The sequence below is a fragment of the Aptenodytes patagonicus genome, chromosome 1 (assembly GCF_965638725.1).
Source record: "Aptenodytes patagonicus chromosome 1, bAptPat1.pri.cur, whole genome shotgun sequence".
Classification (NCBI taxonomy): domain Eukaryota; kingdom Metazoa; phylum Chordata; class Aves; order Sphenisciformes; family Spheniscidae; genus Aptenodytes; species Aptenodytes patagonicus.
In genome coordinates, this window is record NC_134949.1 from 81164448 (window position 1) to 81177675 (window position 13228).

Sequence of the window (13228 nt, forward strand, 5' to 3'; positions counted from 1 at the left end):
GATAGGTCTGCTTCTATTTGGAGCTTGTCAGAGCCAACTAATGTTTGCAGAGAGCTTGGTGGAAAGCACAGCAAGGCATTCCTTTCTGCTTTCAAGTTAGCTGGTCCTCACAGCCAAGGCACTTGAAATAAGTAGGACAAACAATACAATATTCTGGTCTATATTTACAGGCCAAGAATGAGCACAGTGCATTTGAATGTACAGTGATGGGGGTGGATGGTCTGTAGAAGATAGGATGCTGAGTAAAATTGGGGGTTGGTTTTCTTTCTATCGTGGCAAAGAAAGGAGACTTTAAGAAAAGACAGCCACAAAGGTAGGTACAGTAAATTAATTCCTCTTTGATCTTCACATCATTTGGTCTATCCCACATTAGCTGGCCACATTGTATTTAAAACTATTTGGGTTTAAACAAGAACAATATATAGCTCTGGAGTTTCATGTCCTCCAGTTGTTTCATTGTGAGTACCTTAAATAGCTCTAAAAATGCATTTTTCTTTTCTGGGACCACAAGTGTGTGAAACAAGTGTTCTGGAGCCATGTAGTTTCTGCCTAAAATTTCAGGTTTTCCTGTAGACTTCAGCATTCGTGTATAGATGAACAGCCCCATTGAGTAGGCAAAAGGGTTGGTGCTATGTCACTGCCTGGCACTACATTTTCTCAGGATTAGAGCTTTTCCCATTCAGGCCTTTCCCTGGGTAAGTGCTGATCCTGCTCCTGATGCCTGCCTGGGTTCCAGGGCAGTGGGAGCCCCTGAGTCTTCACCTAGACAGGGTCTTCAACAAGTATCACAGCCTTGACAAGAGAGCAAGAGAATCATGAAAGAGGATCAGAGCAAATGGAGTGAACAAATAGGCAGCCACAAATAGGCAGCTACTTGTTTCAGTTGTTGACATGTACCCAGCAGTTTCCTTCTCTTATCATCCAAGGCTTTCAACAAAGAGCACTGAAATTTGATCTTTGTTTTTCAGATAATAACCTGTTAGTCACTGCAATCTGGTGGTATTTTCCTCTTTGTCAGTAATTTCCCAAGTCAAAATTGATGGCCTTAGCTAAGCTGAAAGTTTGCACTGTTTATGTCAAGCTTTTCATTTTGTGAGAGGATTGTTAGTTCATAAAGACATGGACCTAAAGCCGTGATTCATCTCCCCCCTACTGTTAAGGATCACAGCTGGGGAAGTATGCTCATGCAAAAGTGATGCTGGAAGTCCTCCTGCTGAAGAAATATAAGTGCGTATATGGGACAACCCATCAGCCCATCAGTAGACAGCACAGTCTAAATAAAACAAGGTGAAAATATCCTTATGAAGATGTTACATGCTCTTAAAATCAAGGCAGGGATAAAATTTAGCTAGTGTTTCACAAAAAGCTTCCTATCAGTGGGTTTTGTTAGATAACCCAGCCCATATTTCAGACTAAGATATTCTCTACCTTGACCCAAGCCTCTACCATCTAAAACTTACTACCCAATATTTTCCTGGAGACGTTTTCCCTTTTTATCTCTGCCCTCTACCTTACAGTGGTACAATAACAGGAACCACATATAGAGACATGAATGACAGGAGATAAGTGTCAAAGCATTTGCACAGAAACACAGTTAGTACAGCTGAATCAGATCTTACTTCTTTCACGTGTCGCAGTCAGCTTCTCAAAATGGGATTTCTCTTAACATGTTTCCCCGGGAACTACAGTTACATGGTGGTGGAGAGAACTGATTTCATTCTGTGTAGTAATAACTATCTGCATTTATATGGCATTTTTCTGAGCATCTGTAGGTCACACAAATAAAAACATTTCCAAGCTGACAGCAGTACCCAGTAAGCCCAGCCAGCAGTTTGACAGTTAGATCCTACACCTTGATCACAATATAGACAATTTGTATTTTTTCGTTTTTTTCTCCACAGATAGCTTTGTCCAGAGACCTTCAAGACCATCCACAGAAACAGTCCATCACAACCCCCCAACCATTGAACTGTTGCATCGTTCTAGATCACCCATCACCAACAACCACCGTCCATCACCAGATCCCGATCAGCGGCCACTGAAGTCCCCTATGGACAACACTATCCGTCGCCTCTCCCCAGCCGACAGGGTGCCGGGGACAAGGCATCAGCAAGAGAACAACCACCAGGAGCCCTATCCTCTCTCAGTGTCCCCGATAGAAAACAACCACTGCCCACCTCCTTCTGAGGTGCTCCAGAAGCCCTCCAGCCCTCGCCAAGAGAACACCAGGGTCATCCAGCTGATGCCCAGCCCTATCATGCATCCTTTGATACTGAACCCCAGGCACTCCGATTTCAAACCACCAAGGTTGTCTGAGGATGGGCTGCACAGGGAGGTAAAGCCAATCAACCTGTCCCACCGAGAAGAGTTAGCTTATATGAACCACATCATGGTGTCTGTATCCCCTCCTGAGGACCATGCAATGCCAATTGGAAGAATAGCAGGTAAGTGACATTCTCTAGGCTACACCAAAGTTGACACTCTTCATTCATAACTAACCATGCTGTGTATTAAGAGCTTCTCATTTCCTTTTGCTACTCTGTGACCTCAAGAGTTTACTGGCATTCTGCAGGTTTCACCACATCTGTGGTTTACACAGTTAAATATGATTAAACCAATTTCGTGGCAGGTAAGCAAAGGTGCAGAGTGACTTGCTTGTGACCACAGAATGCGTAATTGGTATTGAAACGTTTGTGTCCTGACACTCACTGCCTCTCTACCCACTAGCAATCCATTTGTTTCCCAAGATACCTATCTCCAAAGCCTTGTCCTGCAAAGAGGTAATTTTCCAAGAGTTGCATTCACATTAGTGTCCAGTCCTATGGAAAGGAAAAAAACCTCTGTCAGTGGCCTTTGAGATAATGCAGTGTCAAGTCTGCTATTATGGAGATGGCGGGACTAACGAAATATCACCTTGGAGTCCTACTTCGTAGGCTTTCCTGTGCTTCTTGCACTAGGATTGTCCCTTTTTACAGAAACAAGGTTGCCTTTGTCCCACGCAAACCACAGGCATTGTCTCACTTTTGTTATCGTAACTAACTGACATCACAACAGCTGAATCAGGAAGCTGAGGTTACAGAAAATGTTTTTTGTACTTGAAAGGGAACTGTAAATAGATAGGGAGAGGGGGAAGGGGAATCCAACCACTTCAGAAATATGCTGAATGCCCCAGTAACCAATTTCTTTTGAGAGATGTAAATACACACCACACCCAAAAACATTCCGTGCATTGCTAGGTTAACGGTTGGACTTGATGATCTTAAAGGTCTTTTCCAACCTAAACGATTCTATGATTCTGTGATTCTGTTTATGTCAGCAGTGAACTAACATGATACCCAGCTCCTGTGGGGTATTACATATGTCCACAGAGGTACATTTTAAAACACCTTGTTCTTTTTTGTCCTTACATGCCTTAAATTTGTTACAGATGTGGTGCTGCCTCAGCTTTAATGAGGAAGATTTTCTATTTTCTTAAAACTTGCCACTTTAAATTCAAAAGGTACATATCTCACCATCTAGTCAAACATCAAGCACAACAAGGGCCGTGATCCTTTCACATAATACAGAGATGGGTTACAGAAATTAATCTTTTGACATTTTTGTCTGGCTGACATTTGTCTCTCTCCTTTTGATTTTTATTACCCACACTATTCTCAGCAAGTTAAGAAATATACTTAATGTTATGGCCGAGAAGATACCCTACTAGTTGCATCACTGGAGATTTCCTTTCCATAAAGTACTATTGGAAGATCGAGGGGGTGTTAATTTTTCTTTTTCAGAGGGAAACGCTCTCTAAGAATGAAGCCTAGACTGAAAAGAATATAAGAAAAAATATGGGGAGCGGGTGGTGGTGTAATTTTTTAATTTAAACCCAGGAGTTTTCTTACATAATTGGGAATCTTTGATTTCTGCACATTGTACACTGGGTCCAGTGACACCAGCCCTGTAACTAATACTCCCACGTCCTTTCCACCCCTATGTTGTTTGCAGGGCAACAGAGCTGAAGCCCATGGATATTTGGGCCTAACACAGTTGCTTGGCAAATAGGTGTAGCAGTTTAAAGTGTTATAAGCAGGCTATATTTGCCTGCTTAGCTGCTTTCACTCGCAGTCTCGTGGCTTTGCTTAGACCCACCAGCATGGGTGGCATGTCTGAAAGAGCTGGTGAAGTATTTCATGCCAAAAAGACCTGAGGTATACTGAAGCATTCAGTTCAGATGAGGGTGGTGCTTTATGGCCAAGGGTCAGGGTTGACATAGCTGGCAGTTGCTAGCCTCTTAGATTTCTACTGATAAATTTGCCAGTGTACTTCCGTCAGTATCCCATGTCCTTTAATTGTAAACGCCAACAAGCCTCACTTGCTGTACAGGCACAAGCTAGTGCTACTCTGGTTGGGTTGTAATGGCTCCTGAACTGTAGCTGGACCCTATAAAGGGCTCACAGCCAATTTAAAGGTGACAAAACCTGGATTACTACCAAAAATGTAGACAGCCCATGTTTCACACCTGAAGTCAACTTCATCAGTGCTATTGAATTCAGTGGCAGCATACTTAGGCCCCCTAGAAGGAAAGTACGCGCCTTTCTACCTGTTTCCCCCCCCATCTCACAACCTTCAATTTAGAGCTCTTGCCATTAAGTGATTTCATTTTAAGAGCATTTCTTTTTATTCAGCATAAATCTATTTTCCACCTGAGTGTCCTTATCTTCACTGACATTGCTATAGTTAACATGGAGGCTTTTGACCAACCATGGCTCACCACTTCGATTTGAGGGAGACCATGAAAATTACCACACTTGGCTCTTAAACTGCAAATATACATCAATACCGATGTATTGTTAAAAAGAGCTTTTTAAAAATCACTGGCATTATTTCCATTTTATGGATGAGGAAGACTGATGGGTTGGGTAATGACAAGATTTACCAATAGTCCAGTGCCAGAGCTAGCTACTTATCTGTTTACACTGGTGAGAAGAGACCCTTGACTTTCTGCTGGGTTAACCATTTGCATGCAGGTGATTTTCAGGGGAGATAGTGATGAAGAGCAGCTACCAAGGAAGCCCCGTGGGCTGCTGACTAAAACATTGGGCTGAGCTCCAAAAACATGTTCTATTCCCAGCTTAGATATTTTAAATTGTAGAAGGAATTCTTCCTGGACTTAAGATAACTCACAGCCTCATAAACCTGTTTACTTCTAGATAGAGTCTGTTTTTAAATGCAGCATGCAATTACTTGGTGCTGAGAAAGAAAACCATGTTTTCACTTGCTGCTATCCACAAATACTTTGTTTTCAGGAGGTTGATCAATAGAGCTCTGGACTTCCTGTCAGGCAAAATAATGACCTCTACTCACCGGCTGACTAATCTTTCCTACCTTTTTATGTAATATCATTTCTCAAAATATTAATTTTACTGGTAAAGCACTTTCCCTTTTACAGCAAAGAATTTCAAGTTGAAGGTCTTACTCTCTTTTTCTCCAAGGCCATTTTACACTTTTCTAGCAAAGCAAGAGGCATAAAGTATCTTTATGTTACTCATTAAGGTCCCATATATTATTCATCAATGGCTAGAGTTGATTTTAAAAATCATGTTTAGCTATCTTCTCAACACGATATGCACGAGTCTTTTCCATAACTTTGTCAGAACTAGAGGTCATTGTGTTGGGATGATCCAAAGGCAGACTTGCATCCCCTGTAAATAAACCAGGCAAGGGTTAAGCTAACTAACTCAGGCATCACTAGTCATCTAGCTATGACAGCACTTAAAATATTAAAAATACCTCAGACGGGGAGTTTAGCAGAGTGGTGTAATGGACAATTTTCCCCACTGGAACTGCTAATTCAAAGCAGCAACAGTGTTAGTTGGTAGTCAGCTCCTAACTTGGACTCTAGCAAGCAGGCAGTCTTATCTGGCTTACTTTTAGCTCTGAATTTTTTAAATAGCCCATCTTGGTTCCCCCCAAATAGTCTCCAAGGATTTCACTCTGTGGGGAAAAAAAAAAACAACTTTTTTTTCTTTTTTTGGTTTTTTTTTTAACACAGTTGCGGTTTCAATCAAGAGAGGCTCCTGAAATTAGCTCTTCTGCAGAATGGAAATTCCACTCCCTGTACACCTCTGACTGGGAGGGTTTTGTTATCAAACATTTTAGGACTTTGATATCTCATAAAAGGTACTTCCCCAAGGTACAAGGAGAGGCAGGGGTTATTGCATTGGCAAGTGTTTGTAGCACGTCATGGCTGAGGCATGCACTGCAGCCCTGGAGGAACCACAGCCAGCAGAAACCCTCCCTGCAGCCATCCTGAAGTTCTGCCCCCATGGCTTTCCTTGGGAGCTCTGCTGTTGACTTCAACCAGGGCAGGTTTTTACCACAAAACTTTATTTAGGTGTCAAAAATGTCCTTTTTTTCAGATATCTATGTCCACCTCAGCTTGTTAGCGTGCAGGAAAATGGGAACTGACATATTAGATCTCACCAGAAACCTGTCAGTTGCTTAAAGAAAGACACAGGAATCCCTGCAAGAGGCAGTTACGGGATTATCCGACTACAACAGGGTTGGTTTCGTCCTGACTTTTATTACATAGAGGTTGGCTTAGAAACGTTCCAATTAATCTAATGACATGCTGGTACTTACCTCACTTTTGATTCAGTCACTTAAAACTCACTAATACAATTCTGGATGTTTCTTGTGAGGGGAATTACGCTGCTGAGCAGGTTCCTGAGATTTCCATCTCCCAGTGTCTTTTTCTGTACTAGCTCTCTGGGACTGAAAGGCTTGTTCACTAATCCACAGCAACCACTGGCCCTGAAACTTTGGGATACAGATATAACTACCCCTTTACTTGAGCACTGCCCAGTACAGATATTAACCAAACAACCGCACGGGTGTGAGAGGCAAGGTGCTGGAGAGCAGTGGTACGTGCAGCTGGACTCCCCCCAAGGGCTCCCTGTCCTCTTGCAGTTGGGACCCAATAAGACCCATTAGGCTCCAGGTTCACTCTGTGCGTGTCTGAGGCAGTCTTGTCCCATTCGTACAAGCAGCTTAGAAGGATGAGCATGAGCATTGCTATTTCTCTGCAGAGCCCCACCCTGCCTATTGCTTTTGATTCTGCTCTGCATTTGGTGTGTGTGGGGAAATCTAAAGGCAGGTGAGTCTCGTGCCTGTTGTTGTCTATTAGTATGCTGTTCTTATCAGTATGCTGGGTTGCCTTAGCAACTGGGCTGTATTTGACTTTATGAGCTGCCAGATTTGTTTCTTCCCCTTCAGGAGCCTGAGGAAAAGCCAGGTAATGTTTAAACCGTTCAGAGGCGCGTTGTCTACCACTGTATTGGTTTGGCCCATAAAACTATTGACTGCTGTTGGAATGAGGACAGGCAAGATTCTTACCCTGCCAAAGTCATGAAAGAGATCTACCTCCAGTTTTGCTTCTGACTTGCCTCAGCCCCTTGGTGTGCCACACATCCAGAGAGTACAGGGGCATAGCATGAATCCCACAGATTTGTAGCAAGACACATGTAAGTGACTTCTCGATAAAAACAGTCTGACTGCCGAAAGTGAAAATGCAGTCCCCTGTTAAGAGCGCGTCAGCTATGAATGACTCACATTCTACTAAAATCTACAAAACAGCACTTATGATGGGCGTAGGCTATGTGCTAGCTCTGAGCATGGGGAGGTCTTCCACCCCAAAGCTCTGTAAGGATAGTAGTTTGGTTGTTTTGTGTGGGGAGAGAGGTTGGAGGGGGAACAGGATCAGGGATTCTCCTCCCCCTTTGTTTGAAAAACTTAATCACTTCTCATAAACTTGCGTGGGAGGGGGAAAGACAGGAGGAGTTAGTTGAGTGAATCTTTCACAAACATAGTGCTTAAAAAAACTGCTAATCAACTGATACGTGTATTTTTACTTTGGAGTTGAGCTGGAAGGCTTTTTTTAAAGGAGGGTAAGAAAAACCATCTCAGCTGATCGAGCTATTAGATTCGTAACACTAGACATTTAGAGCTTAAACATCGCAAGTCACCACACTTCAAAACACGGCACCTTGGTCATCAGTGTCTTAACTTATCTACTAGGACCAGAGCCCCAGTGCCCGCATTTGCTCCAGATGTGTCAATGTGACATTTATGACTGTGTCAAGTTGTAGGATGATCTTTTTTTTTTTAACTGATACAGAAGCAAAATCCTTTGTGCGAATGCAGTTACACCACATTAGTTTATTTTCCTTTCTGTACAAATTAGCTGTACAAGCACAGTTACTATGTAATGGCATATGCTGGGTGGGAGGGAGGGAGGGTAGGAAAGGAGGCAAAGAACAGTTATGCCTGTACAGTAAACCAACAATTAAGCACAACTTAGGAGTTAAAACTTTTGCAGCAGCTGATACCGTTAGCCCTCACAGAAGGGATGCAGCTTCCTGTTCCATTTAATTTTTAGTGTTTGCACTACAGTAGTATCTATAGGCTCTATTGTGCTACAGTCCCTGCCCCAAAGAGTTTACTGTCCAAACAGACAAGGTAAATATAAAGAAAGGAAGGGCATGCAAAGGTGAAAGGTGTTTTCAAGAGTTGTTGGTGAGAGGTGTTGGAAAGAGAGAGCTATACTGTATAGAAAATAAAGTCATGCAGTACAGTGTATCAGTAGACACCATCTGACCAGTCCCCCACTCGACATTGTAGGTTAAATTTACTTCCAGATTCTAGTGACTAGTAACACCTTTTGTTACGCTATAATGCCTCACATTTACAGGTTCAAATTTGTTGAAAAAATGTATTATCCAATTTAAAATTGGAATAACCAATACCCTGCACTACTGGTCAGTCTGGTTTTTCCCTGGTTTTTTTCTTCACTAGACGTCTCATCATGACAGCAACCCGAGCTAGCCATAAACTCGAGAGGCTGGGTATGTAACTTACACCGAGCTATTTGCTGCTGCTTTTGCCTGTTGCAGCATTTAAAGCTAGTCGTAACGTTTCTGTGATACAGCCGCTTCTGTGCTGATGTTGCAGTCACATCCTCTAAGCAAAAGTAGAACCTGCCCAACTGTGCCCATCTACTACTGGGACAGTAACTCGGATTCTTGAACGCAAATCAGTCTGGGTTTTTTGTTGGGTTTTTTTTTTTTGGTTATGAATTGTCTACATGTGTAAGGCAGTGAGCACAATCGGTGTTAGTAGTAAAGGCTTGAACCTGATTCCCTCATATAGTCATTTGGTGGTTGCTAAGTGACTTTATTCCAGAATGACAATACTGCTTTGTAAGTAGAAACCTTCTTCTACAAGAAATTCACTTATGTGGACAGGCACGTCCACACAGACCTGCCGTGGCACTTGATATTGGGAAGAGCCTATGCCAGTCAGGTTCCCTGTATGCACCAGCCCTCAAGCTTACTATCCATCCAGTGAAGCGCATCGCTGTTTGATTCCTTACTATCCCCCCTTCCAAAGTTGCATCACGAGCTTCACTGTGGTGAATTCTTATCTAAACTAAAAATGATTGCTGTATCCTCCTTTGCAGAGGATGAGTGCTGACAGACCAAGCTGTAGAGACTTAGCTTGTGTCGTATGCTTCCTTAGAGGTATTCTATTTTTTTAAGACCGCACCTATCATTGCTAATACCATAGGAGCCTACCTGTATATGTGCCTGAGACTGCCAAGGCTATCTTCACCACTGTCATGAGGCATGGTCCCAGCAGGGTTTGACAGCATGGTACTGACTGGTGGGCTTTTGTGAAGCACAGACACTGTCTGGGGGTAGCTGTGACAAGACCCACCTCCAGTCTCATCAGCTGAACAGTTACAAGTTACAGCCTGGCAAACTACAGAAAATCAGAGCAGTGGTTCAACATTTTGCATGTAAAGTTGTAAGCGGTGGGGGTTCAGTGCCCACTTTCTGGGCAGCTGACCCTCCTTCCCATAGGACAGCAGCCCACACAGGCAGGTTGGAGCCTTGAAAGAACCTGGGAATCTTGGTGTAGGCATGGCCTGTCGCTCCCATTTGGATATGACAATGATAATGTCACTGGCCTTGTTTAATCACTTGCCCTTGCAGTCATGTACACTTTTACATTTGCAGTATATGCCACATTTATTTCGAGCCCCTTGTGGAAAGCCAGACTACTATAAAGAGACTGAAGTATGGATGAGAGTCAAGCTCATAGAGTTCATATTCATAGGAGAAGTTTTCATTATAACCTTGAGAGTCATCTTAACATGGCATTAACAATTAATTTCAGCATGAAAGTGCGCCTTCCCTGCCAATTTAACTAATGACACTCAAGCAATAGCTGAATGGCAATAGCTTGGATAGGTGGTTGCTGATTTTCTGTGAAGTGTCTTGCTTTACAGCCACCTCCGTTCTTACTGCACAGTTACAGGAGCAGAAATTGCAGTCAGGGCTTGTTCTGATCCACTCAGAAGCCAGGACTGACCAAGCCATAGGAAAACTCAGTCATTTAGATTTCATCCTTCTCATTCCTGTACTGCAGCATCTACATGCCATGGCTAGACAGATGTAGTAAGTGGGTTCAGAGTACCCTCAGCCTCCATTGGGGTCAGCAGGATGTTAAACACTTTTTTAAGAAACTTGCCTTTTAATGAAAACATGTCCCTTGTTTTCCCTGTATATTGCACACTTTCTTCAGGCTAGAGTTGTGTCGGTAATTCAGATTTTCTTCTACAAAGCAAACTTGCATCACTTTGAACCCTCTTAGTTAAACCAGGAAAATACACTGTAGTGTTGACAGCGTTGACACTACATTCTCTGCAGAGACAGGCCTATTTAAGTCTGGTTTTAATACTAATCAGTTAGAAGTGGCATACAAAAGTTAGCATAAGTTTATGTTAATTCAAATGCACACCTTTAAGCTGATAAGACTACTGTTTTCCATCTCTGTTGAGTGAAGTGAAGGAGGGGAGTTAGAGTTTGTCTAAATGTGGAGATTTAACCCCAAGAAGGGGAGATTGCATTTCAGTTTTCTGCAAGGGGCCTATCAGAAGTCACAAGTTCACAGTTTATGAAGTCCCTTCAGGAGGGGCTTCCTGGGAACACACCAGCAGCCGTGTCCTCCAGCCACGCTCACACCTCTCAGAGTGCTCTGGGCTTTCTGATGGAGCACAGAAGTGAGGTTCTTGGGCAGTAGTCTCCTACAGACAATGACTTTCAGTCTAAACCCGAGGGTGAACTGAGCTTGTGACAGAAGCTACTGGAGATTCTCACATTGTAAGGTCAAAAACTATTACTCTTGTTGGGAATGCCTTTGCTGTAGTTAAGTCACTCCTGCTTTTGCCCACTTCTCTAAAGTACAATTTGGAAGATAAAGCTTCATCCTTAATTCTTAAATTCCCATCATTAAAGTGTTTGGCCAGTTTTCTGATGTCAAAGTGGTTGTGAGGTGTTTGTAGGATGTGCATGTGAACAGGCAGAGGTTGAAATTGTTTCCCTTTTCTTAGTCATTGCCCTACATGAGCAATAACAGTGAGGAAAAGTCACAGGAGGATCAGAGGCAGGTTTCTTTAGCAAGATAAATGGAAGAGTGCTTTCTACCATTGTGGTGGAGCAGGAAAAGAACAACATTTGAAGCTAATACTGGAAATACCTGTCTTTTTGGTGGGGATGGGGAGATGGAGCAGGAGAACAGGACAGGAAAAAAAAAAAAAAAAGACATTTTTTAATACAACAGACTTTAGCTTGCAAAGTCTTCATCTATCAAACTGTCTCTGGGCCATCCATTACATACTCTTTGTGATTTGTGTGCTCTTTTCTACAACCATATGAGGGATATGAACTTTTTGGATCCTCCTTCCCCTTACACGTTTTTATTGCCAAAGACAGAGCTTGGCCTCGTCTTTCTGTGTTACTTTTACAACCTCACAGCACAACTGTTTGCAGCATCACAGTCTCAGGTTTCTGCTCTTCTTCTGCCTGATCTCCCACTTGACATTTGGGTACAAGACAGGAGCAACATACAACTGTTGTATTGTGCGATCTGGCAATCTCTTTCCTCAGCCCCAGCTTGAATTTACTGAGCTGAACAAACAGTTGTCTGTCAAGAGGTTTCTCCACATAGAAACATTGGCTTTACTGTACCAGTTTACCATCCTGCTCCCAACAGCAGCCAACATTCACGGAAAGAAAACTCTTTCCCTCAATAACCTGGACACGGATTACCATATAGGGATGAGCAGGACAGCTCCATCTCAGGATCAATGCTCCCCCCATCCTCAGAGCCATTTAACCCTTTAATCATGAGACTTGGTTACTTTTTTCTTGTAGTTTTGTCTGCTAAAATAAGTATGTCATGGAATTAGATAGATATTGAGGCTGGATTGTGTCTCAACACAGCAGTAATCCTACTGTAGCATTTTTTTTTCCTCAGTGTGCTGTCTGTTGTTTTCCCAATGTATTTTTTTGCCACAGAAAAGGCTTTCAGCAAGAATACAGGAGCTGATTTGATAAGGTCCAGCCATATGTCTTCCCTCTCCTTTGCACCAGCTTTATTTTTCCTCCCTCTCCATTTGTGTGATGAGAGCAAGTTAGCCAAGTAGTTCTCACCATACTCCTGAAACAAATAACAGTATCAGCCAGCCTGATGAGCTTCATGTACCAGTTAGCCCGAAGGTCCATTTGGCTTGTCCAGAAAGCTCTGCCTGTTGCACAGTATAGGATGTGGTTAAAATGCAATTAGAGTTCATCTCCATGGCAAGCCTAAACCAAGTCAGGATGTAGGAGTTCTCTCCCAATCTTTTTTATTTTCCGTACAAGTGAACAGCCATTAACCTTTGTGATTTCTTGGTTCTGGCTACAGTTTAAACAACTCCAGGTGCCCCAAAGTAGTGTTGTCTTCTGAGAGACTTACTGACCTCAGGCGAGGAGGATGATCACAGACAGTAGGCTGAAGGTCCACGGGGCCTTCTGGGCCTCTCCCTCTTTCCTCCCCATCCTCGTCTGCTCCACCAGCGTAGTCTTGCCACCTTCTTTGTGCTGGCTTTAGCATTCAGTAGATCTTCCTGCAGGCAGGTTCAGCTCTCAAATAGCAGAAAGCCAGCTGGTGTTTTCTGCAGGGTTTGTTTTCTTGTGTGATTTAAGTCAGCTCACGGAGAGATCTAACAACAGAGCCAGCACAAGGTAAGCAGCAGGAGGAAGGGAGGATAAAACGGAAGGGAGATCAGAACCTTCTTCTCGCAGCAGCTATGGCCAGCTGAATTTTACCAGTTCATCATTTTGATATTGTAAGCATCACC

General features: G+C 43.0%; 1 protein-coding gene across 4 annotated transcripts in view; it reads left to right on the plus strand.

Moving 5' to 3' along the window:
- ETV6 (ETS variant transcription factor 6) overlaps positions 1–13228 on the plus strand; it is a 140094-nt gene that overhangs the window by 113129 nt on the left and 13737 nt on the right. For all 4 annotated transcript variants that reach the window (XM_076344616.1, XM_076344624.1, XM_076344632.1 and 1 more), the window contains one exon: positions 1902–2444. In XM_076344616.1, the coding sequence (XP_076200731.1) occupies positions 1902–2444 (543 nt within the window). The remainder of the gene's footprint in view (positions 1–1901; positions 2445–13228) is intronic.